Source organism: Mobula hypostoma, chromosome 15 (assembly GCF_963921235.1).
Source record: "Mobula hypostoma chromosome 15, sMobHyp1.1, whole genome shotgun sequence".
Lineage (NCBI taxonomy): Eukaryota > Metazoa > Chordata > Chondrichthyes > Myliobatiformes > Myliobatidae > Mobula > Mobula hypostoma.
In genome coordinates this window covers 55,703,644-55,730,614 of record NC_086111.1, presented here as the reverse complement: position 1 = coordinate 55,730,614, position 26,971 = coordinate 55,703,644, and the positions used below count along the sequence as shown (strand labels likewise).

The 26,971-nt window shown below is 38.1% G+C and overlaps 1 protein-coding gene across 4 annotated transcripts in view; it reads right to left on the bottom strand.

The window, feature by feature from the left end:
• Nucleotides 1–26,971, bottom strand: part of LOC134356876 (protein bicaudal D homolog 2-like) — a 53,905-nt gene that overhangs the window by 7,261 nt on the left and 19,673 nt on the right. For 3 of the 4 annotated variants that reach the window (XR_010020453.1, XM_063068099.1, XM_063068100.1), the window contains exons 3-6: nucleotides 16,491–16,643; nucleotides 15,019–15,465; nucleotides 9,788–10,816; nucleotides 9,226–9,377 (exon numbers count right to left, since the gene is read on the bottom strand). Coding sequence is in view for 3 of the 4 variants with exons in the window: in XM_063068099.1 (XP_062924169.1) it covers nucleotides 9,226–9,377; nucleotides 9,788–10,816; nucleotides 15,019–15,465; nucleotides 16,491–16,643 (1,781 nt within the window). In the remaining variant the exon portion in view is untranslated. Of the gene's footprint in view, nucleotides 1–2,417; nucleotides 2,446–9,225; nucleotides 9,378–9,787; nucleotides 10,817–15,018; nucleotides 15,466–16,490; nucleotides 16,644–26,971 lie in introns of all 4 variants that reach the window. The other variant, XM_063068101.1, reaches the window with a different exon arrangement.

Genomic DNA, 26,971 nt, shown 5'->3' with positions numbered 1-26,971 from the left:
ACAATGCTGGTGTCTAGATGTTCTTGAGCTGACACATTTGGTCCCATTACACAACAAAATCCACTGTACAATTAAAGCTTGCTACTTGTTTAAAAAATCTGGCAATCTGGCAACGAAATAACAATTCTCATCTCCAATGCACAGCAGGATTTAACATGAGTAACAGAGAATTAGTTTCTTTCGGGAAATCAGGGTGAAATCACATCTTCAAACCAGAAGATGATGTTCCCACCCTCTGTGCTCTGACTGGTGCTCCCTCTAGAGTATCAGTGCTATGAATCAAAGTTCTAAATTGCAGCAAATTAAGAGGTACTTTCAGATATACATAAACATAAATTAGTATGTATACCCAGTACTATCTACTGTTTATTCTATAATGTTGTAAGAATAAATTTCAGTTTATCAAATAACAAACTTCATTTTGAAGCAGAATGTGAAAGAAGTCCCTGCTACAGCAGGGAACATTTTAGCTGTTTCATTATGATGGTAGCTGATGTTGGAGCTGGAACCCACAGGCCGAAGGTTCCCAGGGCCAGGTGTCTTTCCCAGGTATAGCTATTGCTCATTATACTGATACTTAGGTGGAAAGTGTGAGAATCTGGTTTCAGACTGAATGTGTTTGGCCTCATTAATAGTCACTGTGAGGCATCTTTTCAATAAGGACAAATTATCAATGGTTGATTATTGAGAAGTAGGGACATCCCAGGATAAATGAACATTTTCATGAAAGGAAAGAAGCAAACTGAAAATTTCATATTTTTGACAAAATGGACAATCTTGGAAAAACAGAAAGTGGAATTATTTTGCTTGAAGTGATTGTTAATTTGGCCAAATATTGGTCACAGTGATTATGAATTTTTTGCAAATAACTAAAAATTCACAGAGATTAGCTTTCTGAAAACTGTACTCTTTGAACATACAAATTACTTGAGGTGACCTCAGAAAAGGATGAAAATAATAGCACCAATAAGGTTGAAGGACTTTCTCCTTATAGGTATGTCTACCAAAAAATGCGATTTGTATTACGGTCCAATTTTAACCCATACGCTACAAGTGTTTAGAGCAGCAGAAAAATTCCTAAAATTTAAAAGCGTATGGTGCAAATCATCTCCATTATGGAACAATAATCGTTTTCTATCTGGGGGGAACCATTCACTAACAGAACTTGAGAGGATAAAGGTATTACTACTCTTCAAGATATTAATGGGGCAAGTACTATCCTTAGCTTTCAAGAACTGATATCTTGATATAATATTGATAAACACTCGTTTCTTCTACTTTCCAGTGAGATTAGCTTGTAAAGCCTTTGGCATTCCCTGGGGGTCAGATTTAAAGGACCATCCCATTTTAAGTTGGATACAGAGTGCTCCAGGACAGATAGTATCATATATCTATGACAAATTAAACTCCCAGAATTATATGCCCACATCGGGGCCTGGGATTGGGACATATCTGAATTGGGACAAGACTTAGACTGGGATGCAATTTGGGATAACTCTGCCGGTTCTTCGAAAAACCCAAATCATCACTATATACACTTGAAATTTTGTCATAGAGCATATTTAACACCGAGAATTAGACATCAAATGGGACAGGTTCCTGACCCATATTGCTCATTTTGCCCCCACGGAATCATTGGCTCTTTTATACATCTTGTATGGGAATGTCCAGGGGTTTTTGGTTTGTGGGGGAAGGTTATCTGTACTCTTACAGAACTAACAGGGGTACAATTAGCAATGGACCCCGCTGTACATCTTCTAAATGATGACTCCCACTTTTCCTTTACGGAAAAAACATGCAAAATCTGGCTGGCAGGCCTGACTGCAGCTAAGAAGATTGTAGTCCAGTGTTGGAAACCTCCCCATATTTCAAATACTCACTGGCTTCAGAGCTTTTTGGACATTTCTTACCTGGAACTTTCATCAGCAAGAGTAAATGATGCACGACCAAACACAATCTTAATGTGGACAAATTTGATAGCTAACTTAAAAGATCTTTTGTTAAAATAAGAATGCTTTGTCTGTGTATGTACTACTATTCAGTTGGTTGGTGGAGGGGAGAGAGATGGGGGGGAGAGGGGTGGAGGGGGGATGGTGATGAAGGTTGGGGGTGGCTGGGTTAAACAGTCAAAATGTAATTGGCAATTGGTTGTATTGAATGTAATTTGTTGGTGTTGCAATAAAAAATTAATAATAAAAAAGAAAAGGATGACAAGAGACTGCAAAAATGACTACTTCAGCAATCAGGAAGCCAAAATGGTGATTTTGTTGCACATGGATTCTATAATAAAAACAGCAGAGAGCACTAGAATATGAAGTTCCACAGCTCCCACACGGCTACAATACGAAAAGCCAACATGCAGTCACTGTAGCAATTGCAACAGAAGTCTCAAAAGTAAACACCTACATTTATCCTACCTGATGTATCTTTGTAGAGTTTAATAACCTGAAGCATAATAATAAATTATGGTTAGAAGAAAATCTCACTATGGAAGTACAGATTTCAGCAAATAAGGTATCCCTTCAATCCACTTGACCACAGTCAGTTCCACAGTAGAACCACCAGCTCAAAAATTAATTTCCCTACACACTAGACCATATTCCAGTCAGTAAATCAATTGTATCAGTATTCATGGATGTAGCAAAGATACCAGAAAAAAAATTGATAAAGGCCAATTTCCTTTTCATCATTGTTTCTTGTTAAAATTATCTATTTCCATTATTACTGATTTGTCAGTGTTGATAGGCTTTCAAGTATTGAGTCATTCAACCCCTCTCAATCTGTAGAAGTCAGGATAGGGTAGTGACAATGTGCAATGAAGGGGAGGGAAGGAAAAAAAAGTAGAAAGAGCAAGATGGGCACCGGGGAGGTACAGATGACAGTTACTCCTCAAACCACCCCTCTTTACCTGCATGTTTAATTTCCTCTTCACACTCTCATCTCCTTCTCAAAGAGAAAGGACTTTTACACTTTTTTTTTAAATAGCATTTCATTGCTGTTAAACAATTAAGCTGTAATTAGCCATTTTTAAAATGGGATTTTTTAAACAGTACAAATTATATTAATGTTGATAATTCTTCATTGCACTTCAAAGTGAATAAACTTTTTAAGATTTCAGTTAATCTAGAAGAAATTCTGTATTTTTCTCACGTTTATGCAATGATCTTTCATTGCTATATATTAAAATGTCCTTCTGCAGTCAATTTTTTTCAGTCTCAGAAGTACACACTTAAAAGCTCTTGTAAGCTTTGACAGATATGTAATCAAGTAAATAGAGTGGATTCCAATTAATTGAGCCATCGGTTAATTAGGACAGCAGCTTATTTGGGACAACTCTTAAAAAAACAAAAAACTAATCAAGAAAATAGCTGGGACACTATGGGCTTCATTGGGACAGGAGACTGTTCAGAACTGTTTTCCTCACTGTGGTTTCAAACATTCAGGCTTGGAGATACCAGCTGGGAATGAAGATGAAACGATTTTACTGTTTCAAGCTAGAAACTATGAACAATTTGAAGGTATCAACAATCATTTTGAATGTTAGAATGAAAATGAAGATTTGGAGGATACATTTGTTGTCAGCATTGTACAAAGGCAATCCATTAGCTGCACGAGGTGCTTGACTGATTTTATTTACAGTCAAAGGAACATGACATGGATGAATTCCTCTGTCGATAAGTATTAGAAACTAATACAATTTTATAGCACCTCAGTAGTATTTGTGGTGTTTTAATTTGTCCTGTATTTCATTTAAATATATTTTGTTTATTCAGATTGTCTTCTTGATATACCTTTTTAACTATATCCATGAAACTTTGGCTAATTGGGGCAGCTACTTAATTAGACCAAAATGTGCTGGCCCTGATGTGTCCCAATTAACAGGAATCCACTGTATATTCAAAACAATGCACAAGAAAGGATACAGCAATATTCATTTAAGTGACAGTGTGCCCCTCCCATACTGCTATCAATTTGTATCACTTGTATTCTGTTTCATTCAGAACAATAAAGCAATACCTTCTGAATGTTAATGAAATTTCTGACACCAATGAAAGCTATTCATGAAAATAATTGAAAATGGTAAAAAAAATTCCAAGCATATATCAATGAGCAATGCTATGATTTTTTTTAAAAAGTCAACTGTGAAGTCAGAAGCTATAATTGGTGATAGTAAGCCAATCACCTTTGTTTATATGAACTACAATTACATGATAAATTGATAATTTGCTAAAACCAAATCAGAATAGGCACCCAAATTTGAACGCCAGATGAAACCTGCAACAAGCAGGTAATAAAATTGAGGGAAATAAAATTAAATACTGAGCCTTGAACTATTTTATGAGCATGTTCAAGCTAGCTAATGAGACTTCAAACCAGGCAGACAAGGTCATCAAAATTCAAAAGTCAAGGCCTGATGAGATCTTACAGAAATACATGCTATTGTAACACTCTGCAACAGCGTTCAGGATCCATCAGCAGCTTTGTCTACACTGTAGACTCCACAGCGCAAAAACTAAGATTTCTTTTTATTGAAATGCCCTCTTGAATCAGGAAAAACTAGGAAATGCCCAGGCCTCAAGGAACCTCAGCACATTAACAAATACCTCAACTAACTCCTCAATCCACTTCAATTACTTTATTCTTTGAGGCACTCTTAGAGGCTGAAAGCAACAGTTTTCCCCCATCTGAATCTACCTGCACCTATGAGCAGTTTTTCCAGTGTTGTTTATTCCATACTTATAACACCCTTTCACACTCAAAAATAAATCTAAGTTCTGTTGTTTCATGGTTGTCAAGTTATTCCAAGCTCTGTAGTTTTAATAAACATTTTGCCTTCTAAAATTGTTTTCTCAGATTTCTCTCCACAAGATAATGCAGAGTTTGTCCCTATTTTAAAAATCAGATCCATATCCAAAGTAAAATATTAGTCTATAATAGTGATTGATATAACTTGGTGGTCATCACTAACCATCTTTAAATGTATATTTCTATTATATAACGACTTTATCCCCCACCCTGAATTATACTTTGTTTTAAATCAAAAAATCTGGCATCCAGATCCAATCTCAAATTGAATCAGATTATCTAAATTGCACTACCTACTAAAAATGTAACAAAATGCCAAAACATTTCTTAAAATTATAATCTCTAAATTGCTAGTTAACTTTGTACTAATAAACAAAAAAAACAAATAAATAAATGTATGTCAAAAGTGAAAAGCCAGACATTGAAACTTGAAGGAAATAGGAAATTGAATTATAATAGAAAAAGATGGAAATACTCAGCAAGGAAGGTAAGAGAATTAGAATTAACACATCAAGTTAATAATCTTCCATCAGCACCAAAGGGAGACTGAACTTGATTATGCGAGGTTTTAAGTCCAACTGCAAAGGTTGCAGTAAGTGTATTTGAAATAGAAAAGATGAAAGCACTGATGAAATTCCAGCAGAATTAATTACAACACGAGGAGGAGACAAAGCAATCAATCTGTAATTGAAAAGTATTAAATGATTCACCAGAACAGACATCCGAAACAAATTGCTTGAAGCTATCAGACTTCAAAGATCATGCCCTGGTTACACACAAGGTCAAGAGCAAAACCCGAAGTAATTTACCCAATAAGGATTTACATTTTGCCAAGAATATGGAACAAGAGAGGCAATAGAATAATGATTCTGTAACTAAGCTGTATAGAACAATCAATAAGTACATTTACTTTGTAGGATTTGGAAGCAGCTCAGAGTGAATCACACTGAGGAAATACTGAAGAACCAGAAAGATAGCCATGGCCTTTGAAAATGAGGAACTATAGGTGGATAGAAGTGACTGGAAGAGAAGCATGACAAAGATGCTGCTTATCATCTGTTTTGTTTAATATTTATCCAAAGATAATAAAGAAAAACTTGAATGGCTAGAAAAAGTTGTCAGAGATGCCAGTGACAAAATATTGGAGTTCTCATGAATGGAACCACATTGATAACAAACGCACAGCTGAACATTGAAGTAATGAATTATAACATGTAAATTACCATGGGCAAGATCAAAGTCACAAGTTTGCAGAGGTGCAGGGAAGGAATCACATTATTAATAACCAAGGTCTATTTAAACAAAATACAGAATTTAAATATCTAAAAATATCTCTGATGCATCAAGGAAATTAGAGATAAGGCTACAGTGAAAATACAGCAAGTGAGCATTAACAAGTACATAAGTAACTGAAAATTATTTGAAAGAATTATAAATGAGGTGGCTTTGACAACGTGATGGAAATAACAGGTCGATTCATTTTAGCCGATACCGAGGAAATAATGCACTGTAGGAAGGGCTGCCATCTTGGACAAAATACTGAAGTGAGGCTATCTGTCTTTTCAGTATTCCTCTGGTGAAAACATATACCTCAGCCAAATTCACAATCTGTCCACCACCACTTTGTTTGTGAATCGTTGTTGTGAAATTGCAGTCACACTGCCTACAGTGAATGGAATAATAATTACATTTCTAAAAGCATTTTAGGATATCACAGGATTATGAAAGGCGCTATGTAAATATGAGTCACTGTTTACAATCAGAAAAGACAAATTTGCACGTCTTTGACAAAAGATATGCTGTCGAAAGATGACATCAAATATGACAAGAATGCAAGACCATAAGTAGAACAAGCAGGCTATTCAATACTTTGCAATTAGATCCTACCTGATCGTTTACAGCACCACTTTCTTGCCATAACCCCATATTACTTGATTTCCAATACATCCTAAAATCTATCAAAAAGTGGTGTTGAAGCACAAATGACAGGCTTCAAGGTTCTCTTAGCTGGGGAATCACTACCATCTGAATGAAGAAATTTCTGCTCAACTCAGTCCTGAGTAATTGACACCTTATTTAAAATCCACACACGCTCTAGTTCCACTGAAGGGAAACAACCTCAAGAATTGTACACATTTCAATGAGATCACTTCTCATTCTTCTAAACTCTAAAAGTATAGGCCCAATCTGCTTAACCGCTCCTTACCCCATTCCAGGAATCAACCTGATGATCATCTGATGCACTCTCTATTGCAGGGGTCCCCAACCTTTTTTGCACCGCAGACCAGTCTAATATTGACAATATTCTTGCGGACCGGCCGACCAGTGGGGGGGGGGGGCGACGCATTCGGCAATCACCTCTGATCTGGGCCAACATTTACGTGCTGGGCGGCATCTAATTAATTAGCTTGTTTATTTTGGGTTTTTTCTTAAGGACATGCTGGGTGCATTCCGGCCACCGCTGTACCACTGCATTCTTCGCCACCCGGAGGTTGGGGACAACTGACTTATAAGTCACTTATAAGTCAATAGCATCATAACATTTCAGGTAACGTTTGGATATTAATCACAGTGCATGACCTCGCGTGCGTTAAAGTTCAACAGTGGGCATGACAGGGAATGAGGAAAGGTGCACTGACTCATATCGTTTCATATCGCCAGATCATATCGTTTCCTCACGGCTCGTGGCCCAGTCGCACATGCTTTGCGGCCCGGTATGGGTCCGAGGCCCGGTGCTTTGGGATCGCTGCTCTATTGCAAACATTTTCTTTCTTTAGTAGGGATTCTTGATCTCTGCACTGCATTTCACAAGGTCTCAATAGGGCCTAACACAAAAGATGTACTAACATCTTGCTATGGAGCTCAACATGCACCATTTACCTTCCTAATTGCTTGCAGCACCCAAATGTTACTGATTCATATGGAAGAACAGCGAGGTCCTTACTAACATCTTTCCATTGCTAGGTTTTAAAACAATACCCCATTCTTCTACATTTCTATCAAGTGAATGAGCTGCCATTTTCTCACATTGATATTCTTGCTACACTGAACTCACCCAATCACTTGGGTTGTTTTTATTCCCTTCGGAGCCCATCTCTACAACAGCCTCAAAGCACACTTTGTACCATCTGTGTACCCAAGCTTTGTATCATCTGAAAATATATTACATTGGTCCAAACCATTGACATACATTGTGAACAACTGTGCACCCAGCATCAACCCCTAGAGAGCAACCCACTATTTAAAGCCCTATAATCCCAAAAAAAATCCTTCATGCAGTTTTTTTCTGACCAGCATGTTAACCCACACCCCCATCTCATCTTGTTTAATAATCCATCAGGAAATCCAAATACACATCAGTTCCTCTTTTCTAGTTTGCTAGTTATAACCCCAAACAGATTTCTGAATATGATTTTTTTTTAACATATAGTCATATATATGCAATCCCTAATTATTTTATGTGCCCTGCTGCGACTTTAATATCGATTCTAATATTTACAGCTAGGATGAGAGAGACAGAGAGACAGAGAGACAGAGAGACAGAGAGACAGAGAGACAGAGAGACAGAGAGACAGAGAGACAGAGAGACAGAGAGACAGAGAGACAGAGAGACAGAGAGACAGAGAGACAGAGAGACAGAGAGACAGAGAGACAGAGAGACAGAGAGACAGAGAGACAGAGAGACAGAGAGACAGAGAGACAGATGGATTAAAAGGAAGATGGTTCACTTGCATAACTGGTGACGAAGTGATGGGAGAAGCACAAGACAGGAAACTGAAGAACCAATAAAATCAAGCCAGAAGAGTTGCCTCAAGCAAGTAATTATTAATAATTAATTCTTTTGGTCTGTACAACAAATAATGCAGCATGGTGTGTGTTAAAATAGATTCCATGAAGATTCCCCTCAGAATTTTGCTCCCAACATACTGCAATGTGCAAAACTATTTTTTGTACAATATTTCTAATTTATCTTAAAAGAAGTCACTAGTTTAATACAGACACTTAAGGAAACCAAGTCTTCCACAGAAAAACAAATACAAACCTTGGGGCAAATTAACAATGTTGCAAGCTTCCTAATAGCAAGCAAGGACTTAATGACGGACTAGACAATCCTAATTGAAGGAAGTACAAGGGTCAGAAATAAAAATGAAAGCAGCTATTTTTGGACATGACAAAAGGTATCAGTTCAGAAAGTTAACTATGTTCTCTATGTTGTGTAAATTAGTTGCTCTTATTGTAACGTTAGTAAAGTATTACACCAAACATCAAAAATGTTTAAAAATTGTACAGGTTTTAGATAATCTAATCTCAATCAAGGTGAGCACACAACTATAAATCCTCATCAAGATATCTGAATAGAAAATAAGACAAGTGAAACATCCCAATATTGTGCCAAAACAAAATTAATATTGATTTTACCTTGTTGCAAACATAGCTCTCAGAGATGAAAAGGTAGCAGCATCCTCCTTTAAAGCTTTCAGCTCATTGCGTAGTTTCAGTATTGTCTCAGTAACCATAGCTTTCTCAATTTCATATTTACTCTTCAAATTTGAAAGGGCCACTTCAGCAGTCTGAAAATAGAAACATTCTGCATTTAGAAAAAATGCATTTCAATACATATGTTACTTAAACTGGAAAAAAGTGAGAAGTAACATTAAATTCAGTTTAATTGCAGTAAAGACTCACTGTTCTTTGCATTATACAAATGTAAACTATTGCTTTTGTAACAATACAAAACAGTGCACATTATTTCATTACAAGCAAATTCGTAGTGACTATTAGAATGTTTTCCAGGTCCACTTGGAATTACTAAGTTTGTTGACATGAACATTTAATTGGCTAAAACTAGAGTTGTTGACTACCCTAATAGCTGTTTAAATCTAACTAAACTGCATTTATCCTTTATTTTAAATTAACAGTATAAGACCCACAGTTCACCCACCCATTCACTGACATTGTTTTAAGATAATAATTTCTTTACCTGCTTGTTTGCTTTGAGCACAGTTCTTAATGTTGCTATTTGTTCTCGCTTGGTACTCAACAGTGACTTAAGTTTCAAGATCTCATCCATAAAAACTTCTTTGTCTTTGTCTGCCACTGTTCCCAATTCATGTGATGCAGCACGTTGCTTGGATAATTCTGTTGACCTATCAACTGCTTTCTGCAAATGCTTGATTTGGTCTCGAATGACAGCAATCAGGTTGTAAATATTCAATGGTTCTTTGCGTGGATCACTGACATAGGACACAGGTAGGGGCAAAGGTGAAGCAGGAGATGCTACAACATCTCCACTACCATTTTCAGTCTTTCCCACCTCTCCAGGGAAAAGACTCTTGGTAAGCAGAACTGGAGATCTTCTTTCTTTACCATCTGGACTACTGCGAACATCTTTGCCTTCTTTAAAGTAATCCAGTATCACTCTGTTGGGTGTCTCATTGTTGCAGATACAAACATGGTTGTATAGATTTGCTAATTCTTCACTGAAGGTGACCAGTTCATCCTGAGCAATAGTCAAACTACCTTGAGTTCCTTCAGCTACTTCACTTACTTTCTTCAGTTCTTTTTCTAGGCAGACTATCTGGTCCTGTTCTTGTTTATTTGTTTTTTCTAGTATTTCAAGTTTCTCTGTCAAGGCTTGGATTTCACTTTCATTCTTGGTCTTCTCTTTTTCATATTTATTCTCATTATCAGCATATTTAGCCTTTAGGTTTTTAAGTTCTTCTTTAAGTTCGTTAATATCAGCTACCGCTACCTTGTATTTGCATTCCAAAATCTCAGGTCCGTTGATGTCTACCTCGTAGTAATCTCCATCTTCATGACTGTCTCGCTCTTTTTCATTATCAAGTGCAGTCTGCCGTTCTTTGCTAGCCTGGAGCTTTTTCATGGCACTGACATGCTCAGTGAGTCTGTTAACTTTTTCATTTTGCTCTGACAAGGCACCTCTTGTATGTTCCAACTGCTTTTGTGACTCTTGGAGAGTAGCAAGTAGTGTGGTCTTGTCCCTTTCCACCTAAATTGGTAAGAAATCAATATCTTGAAAGAAAAGACTTGGATTTGCATTAACCTATCATAAATGTCCTTAATAAACAAGTAAATTATATTGCAGTCATGTTATAAAATAGAGGATGGCAACCAAATTGTGTACACAGGAAAGATCCACATAAAAAAGCACTCAGGAAATGTAGTTTTCACTGAAGGGATAAATACTGCTGAGATAGTGGAGGATAGTGAGGCATTTACTAACCTCAACACAAATTTGACATTACAATGACTTAATGGTTCTGATGACTAAAGAGGTGTGACAAATGGTCACAAATGGCAGAAATGCAAGTCAGATGCAGTTTCTCAGTTGTAAAACTTCATTAAAGTAATGCATAAATGTCAAGTTGATTTTCATTGAGAAACAAACATCTAATAACCAATATCAAAAGGGAGGACCAAAAAGTAATTATTGAGTTTGATTCAACTGGTTATTCAGGACAACGAAATTGTGCATCAGTCTTTACTATGGAAGACACTAGCAGTATAGTGGAAGTTCCAGGTATCAGGGGGCATGAAGTGTGTGAAGTTACCACTACTAGGGAGGTGGTTCTTGGGAAACAAAGGTCTGGAGGTAGTCACCTGGACCAAATGATGTAAACCCTAGAGTTCTGAATGAGGTGGCTGAAGAGATTATTGAAAGATCATTACTAACGACTTCACAATCACCAGATTCTGGAATGGTTCCAGAAGACTAGAAAATTGCAAATGTCACTCCACTCTTCAAGAAGGAAGACAGGTTCACTCCACTCTTCAAGAAGGAAGCGAGGTAGAAGAAAGGAAATTATAGGGCAACACACATCAAAGTTGCTGGTGAACGCAGCAGGCCAGGCAGCATCTCTAGGAAGAGGTACAGTCGACATTTCAGGCCGAGACCCTTCGTCAGGACTAACTGAAGGAAGAGCTAATAAGAGATTTGAAAGTGGGAGGGGGAGGGGAGATCCAAAAATGATAGGAGAAGACAGGAGGGGGAGGGATGGAGCCAAGAGCTGGACAGGTGATTGGCAAAAGGGATATGAGAGGATCATGGGACAGGAGGCCCAGGGAGAAGGAAAGGGGGGAAGGGGGAAAAACCCAGAGGATGGGCAAGGGGTATAGTCAGAGGGACAGAGGGAGAAAAAGGAGAGAGAGAGAAAGAATGTGTGTATATAAATAAATAACGGATGGGGTACGAGAGGGAGGTGGGGCATTAGCGGAAGTTAGAGAAGTCCATGTTCATGCCATCAGGTTGGAGGCTACCCAGACGGAATATAAGGTGTTGTTCCTCCAACGTGAGTGTGGCTTCATCTTTACAGTAGAGGAGGCCGTGGATAGACATACCAGAATGGGAATGGGATATGGAATTAAAATGTGTGGCCACTGGGAGATCCTGCTTTCTCTGGTGGACAGAGCATAGCTGTTCAGCAAAATGATCTCCCAGTCTGCGTTGGGTCTCGCCAATATATAGGCCAAATTGGGAGCACCTGACGCAGTACATCACCCCAGCCTACTGTCTTCTCCTACCATTTTGGATCTCCCCCTCCCCCTCTCAAATCTCTTACTAGCTCTTCCTTCAGTTAGTCCTGACGAAGGGTCTTGGCCCGAAGCGTCGACTGTACCTCTTCCTAGAGATGCTGCCTGGCCTACTGCGTTCACCAGCAAATTTGATGTGTGTTGCTTGAATTTCCAGCATCTGCAGAATTCCTCGTGTTTACGAAATTATAGGGCAGTTAGTCTGACTTCAATGCTTGAGAAGATGTTGAAGTCGATTAAGGATGAGGACTCAAGGTACTTGGAGGCACATGGTAAAATAGGCCACAGTCAGTATGATTTCTTCAAGGGAAAATCTTGCCTGACAAATCTATTGGAATTCTTTGTCTATCCTGTTTGTTATTTCTTCAAAGGAGAATTGGTTAATTTTGTATACTTCAATTTTCAGAAGGCCTTTGCCAAGGTGCCACACATGAGGCTATTTAACAAACCACAAGCCCATGGTATTGCAGGAAAGATTCTAGCATGGATAAAGCAGTGGCTGATTGGCAGGAGGCAAAAGAGTGGAAAAAAGGGAGCCAGTTCTGACTAGCTGCCAGTGACTAGTAGTGTTCAACAGGGGTCTGTGTTGGGACTGATTCTTTTTACATAATATGCCAATGATTTGGATGTTGGAATTGATGGCTTTGTTGCAAAGTTGGTAGACACAAAGAAGACGGATGGAGGGGCAGGTAGTTTTGAGGAAATAGAGAAGAACTTAGATTAGGAGAATAAGCAAAGAAATACAAGATGGAATACAGTGTTGGGAAGTGCATGCCCATACATTTTGGTAGAAGAAATGAAAGGGTTGACTATGTTCTAAATGGAGAGAAAATACAAAAAACTGAGGAGCAAATCGACTTGGGAGTTCTTGTACAGGTTTCCCTAAAGGTTAACTAGCAGGTTCAGTCTGTGGTGAGGAAGGCAAATGCGATATTAGCATTAATTTCGAGAGGACTAGAATCTAAAAGGAAGGATGCAATGTTGAGACTTTATAAAGCACTGAGGCCTCACTTGGAGTATTGTGAGCAGGTTAGGGCCCCTCATCTTAGAAAGGATGTGCTGAAACTGGACAGGGTTCAAAGGAGGCTCATGGAAATGATTCCAGGATTGAATGGCTTGTCATATGAAGACCGTTTGATGGCTCTGGAGCTGTATTCACTGGAATTCAGGAGAATGAGGGGTGACCTCATTGAAACCTATCGAATGGCGAAAGATTTTGATAGAGTGGATATGGAGAGGATGTTTCCTATGGTGGGAGAGCAAGACCAGAGGACACAGCCTCAGAACAGAAGGGCATCCTTTTAGAATGGAGATGAGGAGGAATTTCTTTAGCTAGAGTGGAGAATCTATGGAATGTTTTGCCACAGGCAGCTGTGGAGGCCAAGTCTTTATGTATATTTACGGCAGAGGTTGATAGATTCTTGATTGGTCAGGGCACGAAGAGATACCAGGAGAAGGTAGGAGACTGGCGCTGAGAGAAAAATTGGATTAGCCATGATGAAATGGCAGAGCAGACATGATAAGCCAAATGGCCTAATTCTACTCCTATTGTCGTATGTTTCACAGAAATACGTGAAACAGGAAAAATAAATTTAGCAAATGTTCACCCAGACACCTCTCAGAGAAAATATACAATATATACTGAGGCATAATTTATTCATCCATTAGGGAGGCTATCAAAGGTTGCAGTGGGATCTGGACCAGCTGAAAAACTGCAGATGCAGATTAATGCAGATAAGTGTGAGGTGTTGCACTTTGGGAGGATCAACCAGGGTAGGACTTGCACAGTGAACTATAGGACATTGATGAGTACAGTAGAACAGAAGGATCTAGGAATACAGAGGCATAATTCCTTGAAATTGGATAGATAAGGTCATAAAGAAAGAATTTGGCACATTGGCCTTCATAAATCAAAGCAATAAATACAGGATTTGGGATGTTTGTTGAAGTTTTATAACATGTTGGTGAAGCCTAAAATGGAGTATTGTGTACAGTTCTGGTCACCTACTCACAGGAAAGATATCAGCAAGATTGAAAGAGCGCAGGAAAATTTTATAAGGATGTTGCTGGGACTTGAAGACCTAATTTGTAAGGAAAGGCTGAATAGGTTAGGACTTTAATCCTTAGAGCATAGGGGAATGAGGGGAGATTTGATAGAAGTATACAAATTATGAGAGATATAGACAGGGTAAATGCAAGCAGGCTTTTTGCACTGAGGTTGAGTGAGACTACAACTGGAGGTCATGGATTAAGGGTGAAGGGTGAAATATTTAGGGAAAACATGAGGGGTAACCTCTTCACTCAGAGAGTGATGAGAGTGTGGAACTAGCCACCCGGAAAATGGTGGATGCGGGTTCAATTTCAACATTTTAGAGAAACTTCACTAAGTACATGAATGGGAGGTGTATGGAGGATAGTGGTCCAGGTGCAAGAAAAGAGGATCAAGGCAGATTAATAGTTCAGCATGGACTAATTGGGCCAAAGGGCCTGTTCCTGTGCTCGTGTTCTATGATTATATTTTACATACAAAACTATTTTATATGTTTTCTTCTTTGGAGAAAACAGTATTACAGTATTGCTTTGGATCTTTGATCAAGTAGTTATATTACAAAAATGTCCAAAGGTATCACATGACTAATAAGTAACTGAAAAATCACATACCTGTATCAGCTGCTGTTTTAGTTTCTGCATTTCAGAAATATTCAGCTCACTTAATAAATCAGACACCAAGCTTGGTGCTGGCTTGAAATGATCATTTTTCTTAGGAGTGGATAACTTATTGTCACCATTCATTTTATTTAGGCTGATTTCAAAACCATTAACAAGTTCATCATTATTTGGTTCACCACCATCATCGCTAAACTTCAATCCATCCAGAGAGATATTCAGTTGGCTGGTGTACATTGAATCACTGATGTTCATATAGTGAGATAATTCTTTGCGCATATTATTCTTCTGTTCACGCTCATTCTTCAATGTCTCCAAGGATTCCTCAAGTTGACGTTCTGCTATTTCTTTTAGCCTTATAGCATCTTCCAACTGACTGTTAAGGAATTCTGTGTCTTCTTCAAGCCTTTTAATCTCATGTTTGAGACTTTCAAATTCAACCTGCATTATAATAAGAAAATCAACTCCAATTTTTGAGCAGTATGATATTTCACTGGTAACTAAATTAGTGATAAAATCAAACTTTCATAAATCTATCCAGATTCATATCAAATTTACCTATATCGCATTAGGCAAACACAAGTACAAACACAAGTAAATCCATCCCTTTTCCTCAAATGTTTGAAAAAAGAAAAGCATCTTGTGGGGCATGCAAATGAACTTTGAAAGTGCTTATCAAGATGTGCTTTATATTGATTTTCAGCTATTAATACATCTGAAACCATAGTAACTTCTTAATATTTTGGCCTGAAACATTGCAAACATGTCTATTTTGAAGTACAAAGTTCCTATTTCGTGGACTTCCCCTCTTCAAGAAGAACCCTCGACTCTAGTCGAACTACCTAGCATTCCTTGCCTCCATATGTGCCTGAATCAGTTGGAGACATCAAGCATTTGTTCTCATCTTTTGTATTTGAATCCCTTCAGCTCCCATCACAATACTAAAGTAGCTCCTATTACAGTATGGTCAAAAATGTGACAACAGCTTACCTCAATGTCTCTTCACTGCCATCCAGATAACCACTTGTTTAACATCCATTCAGGAGAATTAGTTTCCTCTTAATGAACATTAGCTTTCTTGTTGACTTTATAACCTACCTCAAATTTAATTTCTCGACCACATATTCCATTCTTTTCTGAATGAGACTGTTCAAAACTTGTGTTCTAAGATGACTTTCAATTCATGAAAATGTCATTACCAAATTAAATTTCACACTAGTGTTACAAGTTCTGTTTTCATTCCCTCATAAGGTGAAACATTTTATGCATTTTTGTCTTAGCTTTTCATTACCTTAAAACCTCATTTTATCCCAACACCCACCCTAATGCTAGTCTTTTGTAGTAAAAGGAGCCTTAATCTAATAAGTCACTTGTGATAATTGTAACTTCTCATCAACTTCTGAAATTTGTTATTGTACCTTTTCCGACATAAAATTCTGAATACATTTCCAAGTTTTACTACTCACCTGATTTTGTTTAAGGACTGAGACTTGTTTTTGGAGAGAGATGTTTTCCTCTTCAAGTTCAGAGTAATCTTGCAGTAATCTTGTTTCACGAAATTTATATTCTTTGATGTCATCACGCAGGCGATTTCTTTGCAACTCCACAACCTGATTGTTCTGGAAATAAAAATATTGACAGATATTAGCCCATATAACAGCTGCAATTGTAATAGCTGACTTCATAGCAATACTGCATCAAATTAAAATATGGTATCAAATTGTCATAGATATTATTAAAAAACCTGTATTCAAATTTACAGTGAGTACTTTTTCATGTAAATTTTCATGGAATTTTAAAAGTTAAAATCATTTATGCCAACTCATTCCACAATACTGCATGTACAATTCCTACCAAAGCTTCGATTTTGTGCATTCAGCACTACCTACAGGCATTGGCTGTTCATTCTAATCAAACTAAATCATTGTCCTTACTAGAAACATTCGCAAAGCTGACTTAAAACCAATGAATGTAATGAGTTGTGGTTCATACAAAGCACATTATCAAAGTACGTACAGGGTATACTATATACAACCTTAAGGTTCACCTCCTTCCAGGCAGCCACAAACAAAGAAACCCAAACCATTTTTAAAAAAAAGAAACATCCAATATGCAGGGAAAATAACATTGTGCAAACAAAAGCAACAACTGAAGTTTAAGAAAGTGAATCCAAGTCAGAGGTAGAATTTCTTTGCTCCACAACACAAAAGTTACTGTTCATCTTGCTTTGACAATAGCTTTCTTATCCTCTGGTAGCTAATTATTTTAGTAAGTATTGTTAACATTAAACAAATGCATTAAAGATTGTTTAAAATAATGTACTTTTAGGAAGTGAGCATTAATAGCTTTTTTAGTGCCCAACCTTACATACTCTCAAGAAACTGGCTTGATTGTGGTGGGTCACCAAGATCTTCTAGCAAAGGTACAACCCCAGTGTTGTAGGGTAGCAAGTTTCCCTACACAAATGACAATATATTTCCAAGCCAGGCTGGTGAAAGACCCAGAGGGGAACCTGCAGGTGGCAATGTTTCCATGCACCAGTGGTCAAAGTCATCAGTTTGAGCAAGTTTTGTTGATACTACACATTGCCGCCAAGTTCCCAACGGAGATAGAGGAATGAACGTTTGGAGCGGTGGTTAAGGTGGCAATCATGCAGGCTAGTTGACCCAAATAGTGTTGCAGTTATGTTTCCAAGAGTTTCCGGAGAGTCTTCCGTCACATTCCCTGTGCCTTGAAGATGGAAAGGGGTTTGGAGTGTCAGGATAAGAGTTGCTTACCATAGGATACCCAGCCCTGACTATTCTTTTCTCCACTACATTTATGGGGCTAATCTATTTGAATTGCTGATCAGCTGCAACTCACCGGGAAGTTGGTAGAATATCCTGTGAAGATGCTGGATTTTGTGTCTATGGTAAGTGAATGAACTCAAATGTTGGAGATGGTCAAGGTCTAGTGTTGGGGGCATTAATATAATCAAGGTTAAAGAGCCAGACAGCACCACAGAATCCACAGCAAATGCTCAAACACCCATTTACATTCATTGCACATTAATTTTAAATTCGCCCAAATTCTTTGTCAACTCCCATAGATTCTACTGCACATATACACACCAAAAGCACTTTACTGTGGCTAGCTAACCTACTAACTCATATGTCCTTGGGGATTTGGGAGAAAGCCAGATGACTTAGTGGAAACTCCAAGCAGTCAGAAAGAGAACATACAAAATCCAGATAGCAGAGCTCAGGATCAATCACAAGTCTCTACTATCTGCAGTACCATGCTGCCTCAAATGTTATTTGCTACTTATCAGCCTACTTATGAACACATTTATATTATGCCATTTATATGCAATCTTAGTAGTTTGCCCTTCAAGCCTCCAACAATGCAGGGAAAACAATCCAGTTTGTCCAATCTCTTAAGATCAAATACTTTCCAATCCGGGCAACACTCTTCTGTACATTCTTCAAAGCCTCAGATCGTTCCTGTAGTGTGGCAACCAGAACTGCAAAATTGGCCTAACCGAAGTATTTTCAACTTCTACACGATCTCCTATTTTATTTATACTTAGTGCCTCATTGCTGTATGCTGCCTTTACAACCTTATCCATTTGTGTTGTCACTTTCAAATAGCTTTGGACTTGCTTTTCAAGATCACTCTGTACATCAGTGCTCCAATGACTCCTGCCATTTGCTGCAGTTCCTCTTCTACTTAATCTGTCAAAATGCAACAGTTCCCAATAGTCCAGATTAAATTCCATCTGACATCTCTCTGCCCAATGTTACCAAAATCTACATTGGCTGTATCTTTTGAAAAGCTTCATTACCTGCTGCAATTCTACTAATAAATGTCATCTGCAAACTTATCAAACAGGTCTCATCTCTGACCTTTGCAGAATACTGCTAGCCAGAAGCACCCTTCTCCACTATTCTGTCTTCTATGACAGAATCAATTTTGTATCCAGCTTACCAACTCACCATGGTTTCCATGTGATTTAATCTTTTGGGCCAGCCTACCATGAGGAACCTTGTCAAATCCTTTACAAAAGACTGAATACTGTACAATTGTCAATAAACATCCCTACCTCTGTCCTTATGAACAGAAGATTATTGGTAAAGCAACTGAAGCCTGATTGGGTCTAAAATACACATGATGAACTACTGCAGTGATATCCTTGGGTTGGGATGGCTGACCTCCAAAAGTCAAATTCATTTTCCTTTGTAATTTATGACCTGACCATTGGATAATTTTTCCCAATCTATATTACTCATCCCAAATGTACTTTTGGACAATAGTAAAGAGTTACTTCGATTCACTACAATTTTCAGTCAAACTTTGCCTGAATGTCAATGAGCTGTCATTCCCATTTAACAAGGCAGTGATGCAATGTGGAGCTGTGTGGTGTTGAAAGAAATCCAAACTAAGCACTAGGCACAGTAAAACAATTAACAGAGCGATTAGTTTATAGCTCAAGCAACCTCGGCTTAATCTCGACTTCAGTATTATCTGCATACAGCTTGCACTTTCTACCTGTGATTCCATTAGTTTCCTTCACTTGCCAAAGACATGCAGGTTGAGTTGCCACTATAACTTTGCCCCTGCTTTGGATGGATGGTAGAATTGATGGAAATGTCTAGAGGAAATGATTTTTTTGTGAGCTAACTTAGACTCAATGAGCCAAATAGGCTCATATGTGGTAAAGAAATATGACACCAACATGTTCTGTCACTTCACTATTACTGCAAGCAACTGACTGGGCAGCAATTTGGTCAAATGGGTTAGATCTACCTCTTATGGTGATGTACCCAAGCAGTTTTCAAACACTGTTGATTAATCACCTCACATTAAGCACTGAAATATTTTGTGCTTTTGGGCTATACAACATGAAACAACAGTCAGAGGAGATATTTACAATTTCAATCCACAAGAAACTTGGTGAAAATGCCAGCTGAGGATCAAGGTTGCCACAGCTCCCATCCAGTCTCAAAAGCATGCACAAACATAAATAATGGTAGCTGACTAAAACTTCAGTTTCAATATCCTGTCAACTCCAGAAGTGAAGAGCTTACATTAACAAAAATCTTTTTTTTTTAAAAAAAAAGATGCACCCAACTACCTTCAAGGATGTAATTTTGATTTTGAATTTGCCATCCAACATCACAAGCTGAACTGTTTGTCTGAAGAGAAATAATTGACTGTTTAGTTACTATTCACAAAACTACAGAACACCAACAGGCAGTGTGAATGCTGCCAGCTTCTCTATGGGCATTTTTTCCATCCCCTTGCCAACCACACTTGAAAAGGGCTTAAAACAACAGGTGTTTGATGACCTGCCACAAACTGGGTGGTAGCAAAACAGTCATCCCACTTTTGACTGTAGCACAAGAAATCTTTAAAATTTGCTTCAAACAATATATTTCTATTATTTATCTGTGATTAAAAATATAAATATGCTCCCATGCCCGTTTAAAATTGTAACTCACATATTTACGCACTGGCAAATGGAAGAAAAAGCAAGAGCTAAATTGTGCACTTTTATAAAGTTTTCTTTTAAACCTTTGAGCACTTGCGGATTCTGGTTAATTGGTCCATCAGTTAATACAGACAGCCGCTTATTTGGGACAACTCCTAAAGAACAAAAACTAAATTGAGAGAATAGCCGGGATTCCTTTTGTTTATTTAGGAAATTATGTTGCTTAACTGAGGCAGAAGAATGTTGCCAAAGTTTTAACTATCATCAGACACGTGAACTTAAGTGGCCGTTTAACACTACACCGTGCTTAGAGTGGACAGTTTTCAAATAATATCAGTTAGGTACATTTGTTTTCAAAAGCAGTGATTTTTGTCACTGATAGTTGGTGAGGAATGCAGTAAGACAATTTAGAATTGTTTTGCTCACTGCAATTTCAAGTATTCAGGCTTGGAGATGCTAGAGTTAGCCAGGAGTGAAAATGAAACAATTTCATTACTTCAAGTTAGAAACTATGAAGAACTTCTGGTTAAGATGGTGCTACCAAGCACGTGCAACAGTTCACTGGCAGTTAAAAAGTTAAGAAACCCCACTAAAAACATCACTGAAAACACCTTTCCTCCAGGTAAATTGTGTTAAATTATTGCGGCAAACAGTGAGGAGGCAAGCAATGGCAAAGCCAGGGGATGAGCTGGGACGGTGTGCTGCAGAATTAATGCAAATGGAGTGAGCAATTCGGAGAGAAGCTGGGCAGTGGAGTCCCAATGCCCATACAACCGGCCCAGATGCGAGGCTGGATAGCTCTGGGCTCCGAGAGGAGAAGTTGAGGCAGAGGAGGTTCGATGCCCGCACAACTAGATGGCTGTGAGGTTGGATAGCTCTGGGCGCTGAGCTGATTTTAAGAGCTCAAGAGCAGCTTCAAGCAGGGCAGTGAAATCTGGGCCCAGAACAAGTCACTGGGTGGTGTGGTCTGGGCCCCGAGCCCTTCGTAGCTGCGTCCTAGTGCAAGGTACGATCCACTGTTTAGACAATGTAAATGCCAGCCCAGATTGGAGACAGGAGCCGATTTCACACATTCTATGCAATGTTCACTCCTCTCCAGGACACCAGAGCCTTTTGCTGTTCCAGCCCAAAAAGATTGAAAAGATAGGGTGTTGGATGGATCAGAGGGGATAGCTGACTCACTCGCTCTCCGTGATGGTCACTCCTCTCCATGCCACTGCCCCAGCTGCTGTGCTCTTTGCCCCACTAATATAATGAACTGATAAACAAGGACTTTATCCTACCCCAGGGTTCAGATCTGAGGACTCAATTTGGTTCAGAATGTTGTAGTTCACTTCCATTGTTTGTATGATGTGTGGTTCCGGCCCCGCCCCCCCCCCCCCCCACACTTTCTCTTGGTCTTTTTACTTTAATTGGGTTATTTTGGGTTTCCTACTTTGTGGCTACCTGTTACAAACAAATCTCAAGGTTGTATAATTCATACATTCTTTGACAATAAATGTACTTTTAATCTTTGAATTTGAAGGTACCTACATTCATTAATGTTACAATAAAGCTGAAGATTTGGAAGAAGCAGTTGTCAAAAGCATTGTATGAAGACAATCCATTATCTGCACTAGGTGTCTGCACTAATTCATTAACAGTTGATTAAAAGAAACGGCAGTGTGTTGGCTGTCTGTCATATCCAACGATGACAGTGAAACCTGTGAAAAAAGCTTCTAGAAATGGAGAAGTGGGACAGTTCCACTATCTTGACTTTGGAAGTCTAGTGGTATGAATAGTCATCACAAACTGGGTCTGCCTTAGTTACAGTGGATACCCATGAATTCTGTGCGTTATCGTGCCCTTCACTCTCCACAAAGTATTGCAAAACCACCTTCTGGGCTGTTGTTTCTCAGTTGATCGAATCTGCCCAGTCTGCCAGAGCTGCCTTTACATGCCAAGACAGGCACGCCCCCATTTCAACAGGGTATGAGGCCCGCTGGCTACCCTCACCTGGTTTAGCCCACCTGTCAAATCTGTGTACCAGGGTGTGGCTGCTGTTACATGCAAACAGCTGCTTGGAGCCACAGGAGAGAACAGAGTATCCAATGGGGGACCAATGGGGACCAACGGTGAGTGAGCTGCCCCAGAATGGACCTCTTCATTAGACAAGCTATCCTTCCCTGGACACCCCGTACATGGTAGCATATATTAGATGAATTGCTCCACCTATAACTATTAGGAACCAATACAGTTTTATAGTACTGTAGTAGCACTGGTATTCCAATTTGTTCTGTATTTCATTTAAATACATAATTTGTTACTCGGTTAAACAGTAGATTGACTTTTTTTTATACTTTTTAACTATTTCCATGAAATGTCAGCTAATTAAGACAGCTGGTTAATTGGGCCAAATGTACTGCTCCCGATATGTCCCAATTAACCGGAATCCACTGTAGTTAAATACAAAGGTTAAAAGATAATTCTTTTACAGACAGCTAGTGAGAATCCCTAGCCACAGCTATATCAAACTAAACCAGTGTGTAGCCAAATTCCATATTCTCAGTTCTTCTTCATGGACCAAAAAAGGAACAAAGGTCTGCAATGAGAAATACAAAACCAGTAAACAATTCACATTAAAGTATACAGATTATATGGATGTCTTGAGCCATGCTTTTGAGAGTTGCACTTTGTCAGACAAAATGACAAAAAAAAAACCATTGAGGCTGTTGGTTAAAGAGAACCCACAAAGCAACTTCCTGAGTTGGAATTCACAATTACAAAAAGTGAGTAATATTTTAAGTTTTCATTACATTTCACAGGTCAAAAAAAAAACATTAGCAAAACAGTTGTTCTGAGCAATCAAGAAACTCTTCTCACCCCATGCAAGTAAGATTTTTTTTTGCGCCCTGGAATTTCCGTTCCGAAGTGTACCATATGAGTTATGAGATTATAAATTCCCTGAGCAAAGATCCAAATAGTCAATATGCCCCCACACGTTCATAGTAGAAAAGCAGGTCAAATGTTGCAGATGAGCTCCATGAATTAAAAATGATCATATCATTTCAAATATCAGTGTTTGAAACATGATATACAAAATGTAATCAAAAATTGGAAAGCAATCAAGTAGCCGTTTTTGTCTAAAACTGGATTCCTCATCAAAAAACAAAACTGCAAACATTTAAAGACCATCAGGAGAAAAATATTATCACATGCACCAAACATGGTTTAGCATTAGTAAATAAAGTCAATAGACTTCAATTTCAAAAGTGAAACGTACATTAATGCCACATTTCTGCTGTAATCTCCAGTTTAAAATTGCATGGATTATGGATCATAAACTAGGCTTTGATTCTTTTTATATTCATTCACATAATGCACACATCATTGATGATGCTAATACTTATTGGCCATCCCTCTGCTTCGGAACTGAGGACAAGAGTCAAGTGCAATGGCAAATCTGGAATCTCTTGCAGGCCAGATTAAGTAAAGACAACAGATTTCCTGCCCGAAAGGACACAAGTGGACCAGTGAGTTTTTAATTAATACAGAAGTTTCACGATTACCATTACAGAAATCAAAATCTTAAAATAAATTTAATGATTTGCATTTAAGCTCACCAGCTGCCTTGAAGTCATATACCTGAATCAAATATGTAGAAAAATTCTGGCTCCTACTATAGTTACTTATCCACCATCCAATCTGTATTATACAGCATTTAGAATCACACTGAAAACAGATTTTTTTTTAAATTGTCATCTTGTTAACAAATTATCAGATTGGTAATTTGATTACTGAAAGTTAAAATGTTGTCACTGTAAACTGCTTATGTATTTATCTTTAAAATGTGCTTTTCATGTTTTTTTTCCCCAAACATGTCTTTTTCAATCTTTTCATTAATTTCAACATCATAAACATTACAGAAAATAGATACAGAGCAATTAGGATCACATTATTGATAATTAGTTTATACAAGTAGAAACTCAATTGACACTTAATTAATGAGCCTCCCAAAATCTCACAAAGTACAAATATTATATAGGAAAAATATAAAGAGAAAATATAAAAATATCATGAAAAAAGAAAAAAAAAGCCCAAAAGAAAAAAATCTAATCTAACCCAACTAGAAGAAAACTAAAGAAAAAAAGAGAAAAAGAATGGGCTATTATGATACCTCAAATAAAACCATCAGTGTCATTAACTCCATCCTCTCCCCGTATATTGAAGTAACAAAATAGAATTGGAAAGGGTCAAATTACATCATGTGAAAATATTGAATAAATGGCCTCCAAATCTTTTCAAATTTAATAGAAGGGTCATAAATGACGCTTCCAATTTTTTCTAAATTTAAACAAGACATAGTTTGGGAAAACCATTGAAATGTAGTAGGAGGATTAATCTCTTTCCAATTCAATAATATGGATCTTCTAGCCACTAGTGTAACAAAGGCAATTATCCGACAACCCCCAAACATGTCCGATTCCAAGCAATGCATCTTAGCAGTCCTTTGAGACATGTAAGTATTGTGCTATAGCATCATGCATAGCCAGGGTGTTTGGCGTAAACCCTCTCTTGTGAGGACATAACTTTATAATTTATTGTCGCCAAACAATTGGTACTAGAACGTACAATCATCACAGCGATATTTGATTCTGCGCTTCACACTCCCTGGATTACAAATATTAAAAATAGTTAAAATTAGTAATTATTAAAAATTTAAAATATAAATCATAAATAGAAAATAGAAAAATGGGAAGTAAGGTAGTGCAAAAAAACCGAGAGGCAGGTCCGGATATTTGGAGGGTATAGCCCAGATCTGGGTCAAGATCCGTTCAGCAGTCTTATCACAGTTGGAAAGAAGCTGTTCCCAAAATCTGGCCGTACGAGTCTTCAAACTCCTGAACCTTCTCCCGGAGGGAAGAGGGACAAAAAGTCTGTTGGCTGGGTGGGCCGTGTCCTGGCAGCACTGCTCCGACAGCTTGCGGTGTAAAGTGAGTCCACGGACAGAAGATTGGTTTGTATGATGTGCTGCGCCGTGTTCGCAATTTTCTGCAGCTTCTTTCGGTCTTGGACAGAACGACTTCCATACCAGGTTGTGATGCACCCTAGAAGAATGCTTTCTACGGTGCATCTATAAACATTAGTGAGGGTTTTAGGGGACAGGCCAAATTTCCTTAGTTTTCTCAGGAAGTAAAGGCGCTGGTGGGCCTTCTTGGAACTCTGCTTGGTTGAACCAAGTATACTTACATGCCAGTGTTCTCTGCAGGAGATTATCTCCAGCAGCTACTGCAGATGAAATCCTGTGTGCTTTTAGATCAAATGTTTAAAATATTATGCAGGTCTAACACAAATTAAAGTCCTGGTACTAATCAATTTGAAGTTTTTTTTCCCACTTTCTACTTCAAGCTTTATGCCACATCTTCATTTCTTGAAATGTAGCTCATCTGCAGAAGGCCTCAGGTTATTTCATGGGGAAAATAATTTTAATTTTAAATTGTGATACAAAGCTGAATGCTTCTTAAGTCATAAGACAAAGATCAAATGATTTAAACAAATCCAAGTTATACACTCTCCAGTGCACATTAATGTGCAGTGGAATAAGCAGAAGGACAACATCAACAAAACTTTGCTGGCATGTTCACTGGGAAAATTACTGTAATTTCACTGAAACTGTAAATAGTCAAGGATTTCTATGACAGAATGCCTCAGGGAAAACAGATCATAGTCAGGCAGCCATCCTTAAGTTTTATTGCTTTCAAAAAAACATTTAAATAGCTAACCCAATCACTAATCCAAGACGAACAATGAGAAAAAATGCTGATGTTGGAAATCTGAAATTAAAACAGAAAATGTTGGAAACACTCAATAGGTCAGGCAGTACCTGTGGAAAGGAGAAACAGTTTGGTTGATGACCCTTTCACTGCCATAAATTATATGGATTTTTAAATACTGAATTATAATTTATCAACACAGAACTAAAAAATGGCCCTAATTGGAAATCTCAGCATTTTCTGCAAAGCATTCAATGACGACAAAGCCACCATAATCACATTTCAGCAATGTTTCCTACACCAAAACCAAAATTAATGACTCCAGTCAAATTTGAGGTTTCAGCAATCAATATTTAACAATGCAAGATAAATGTAGTCATGCAGTCTTTTTCCAAAAGTAGTAAATAGAGCTTTGTAGTTGGTGTGCTCTCACAATAAACTATAGTTTAGCAGAATCATTTGTCAAATTCAGAAAATCGCATTACACAGTCACTGTAGCTGCTGAAAGTGAATTGAATTACCTGCTGAATTACTCGCCTTAAGAATATAAAAGTAATATACTTTGGTTCAGGGAGACTCTGCTGAGGTGCTCAAGGAAATGCCTGCTCATCATGATGACCTATAGCACAGTACAGCCTCGTCAACTCATGATGTTGTGCCAACCTTTTAACCCGCTCTAAATTAATCTAACCCTTCCCTCCTGCATAGCTTTCCATCTTTCTAC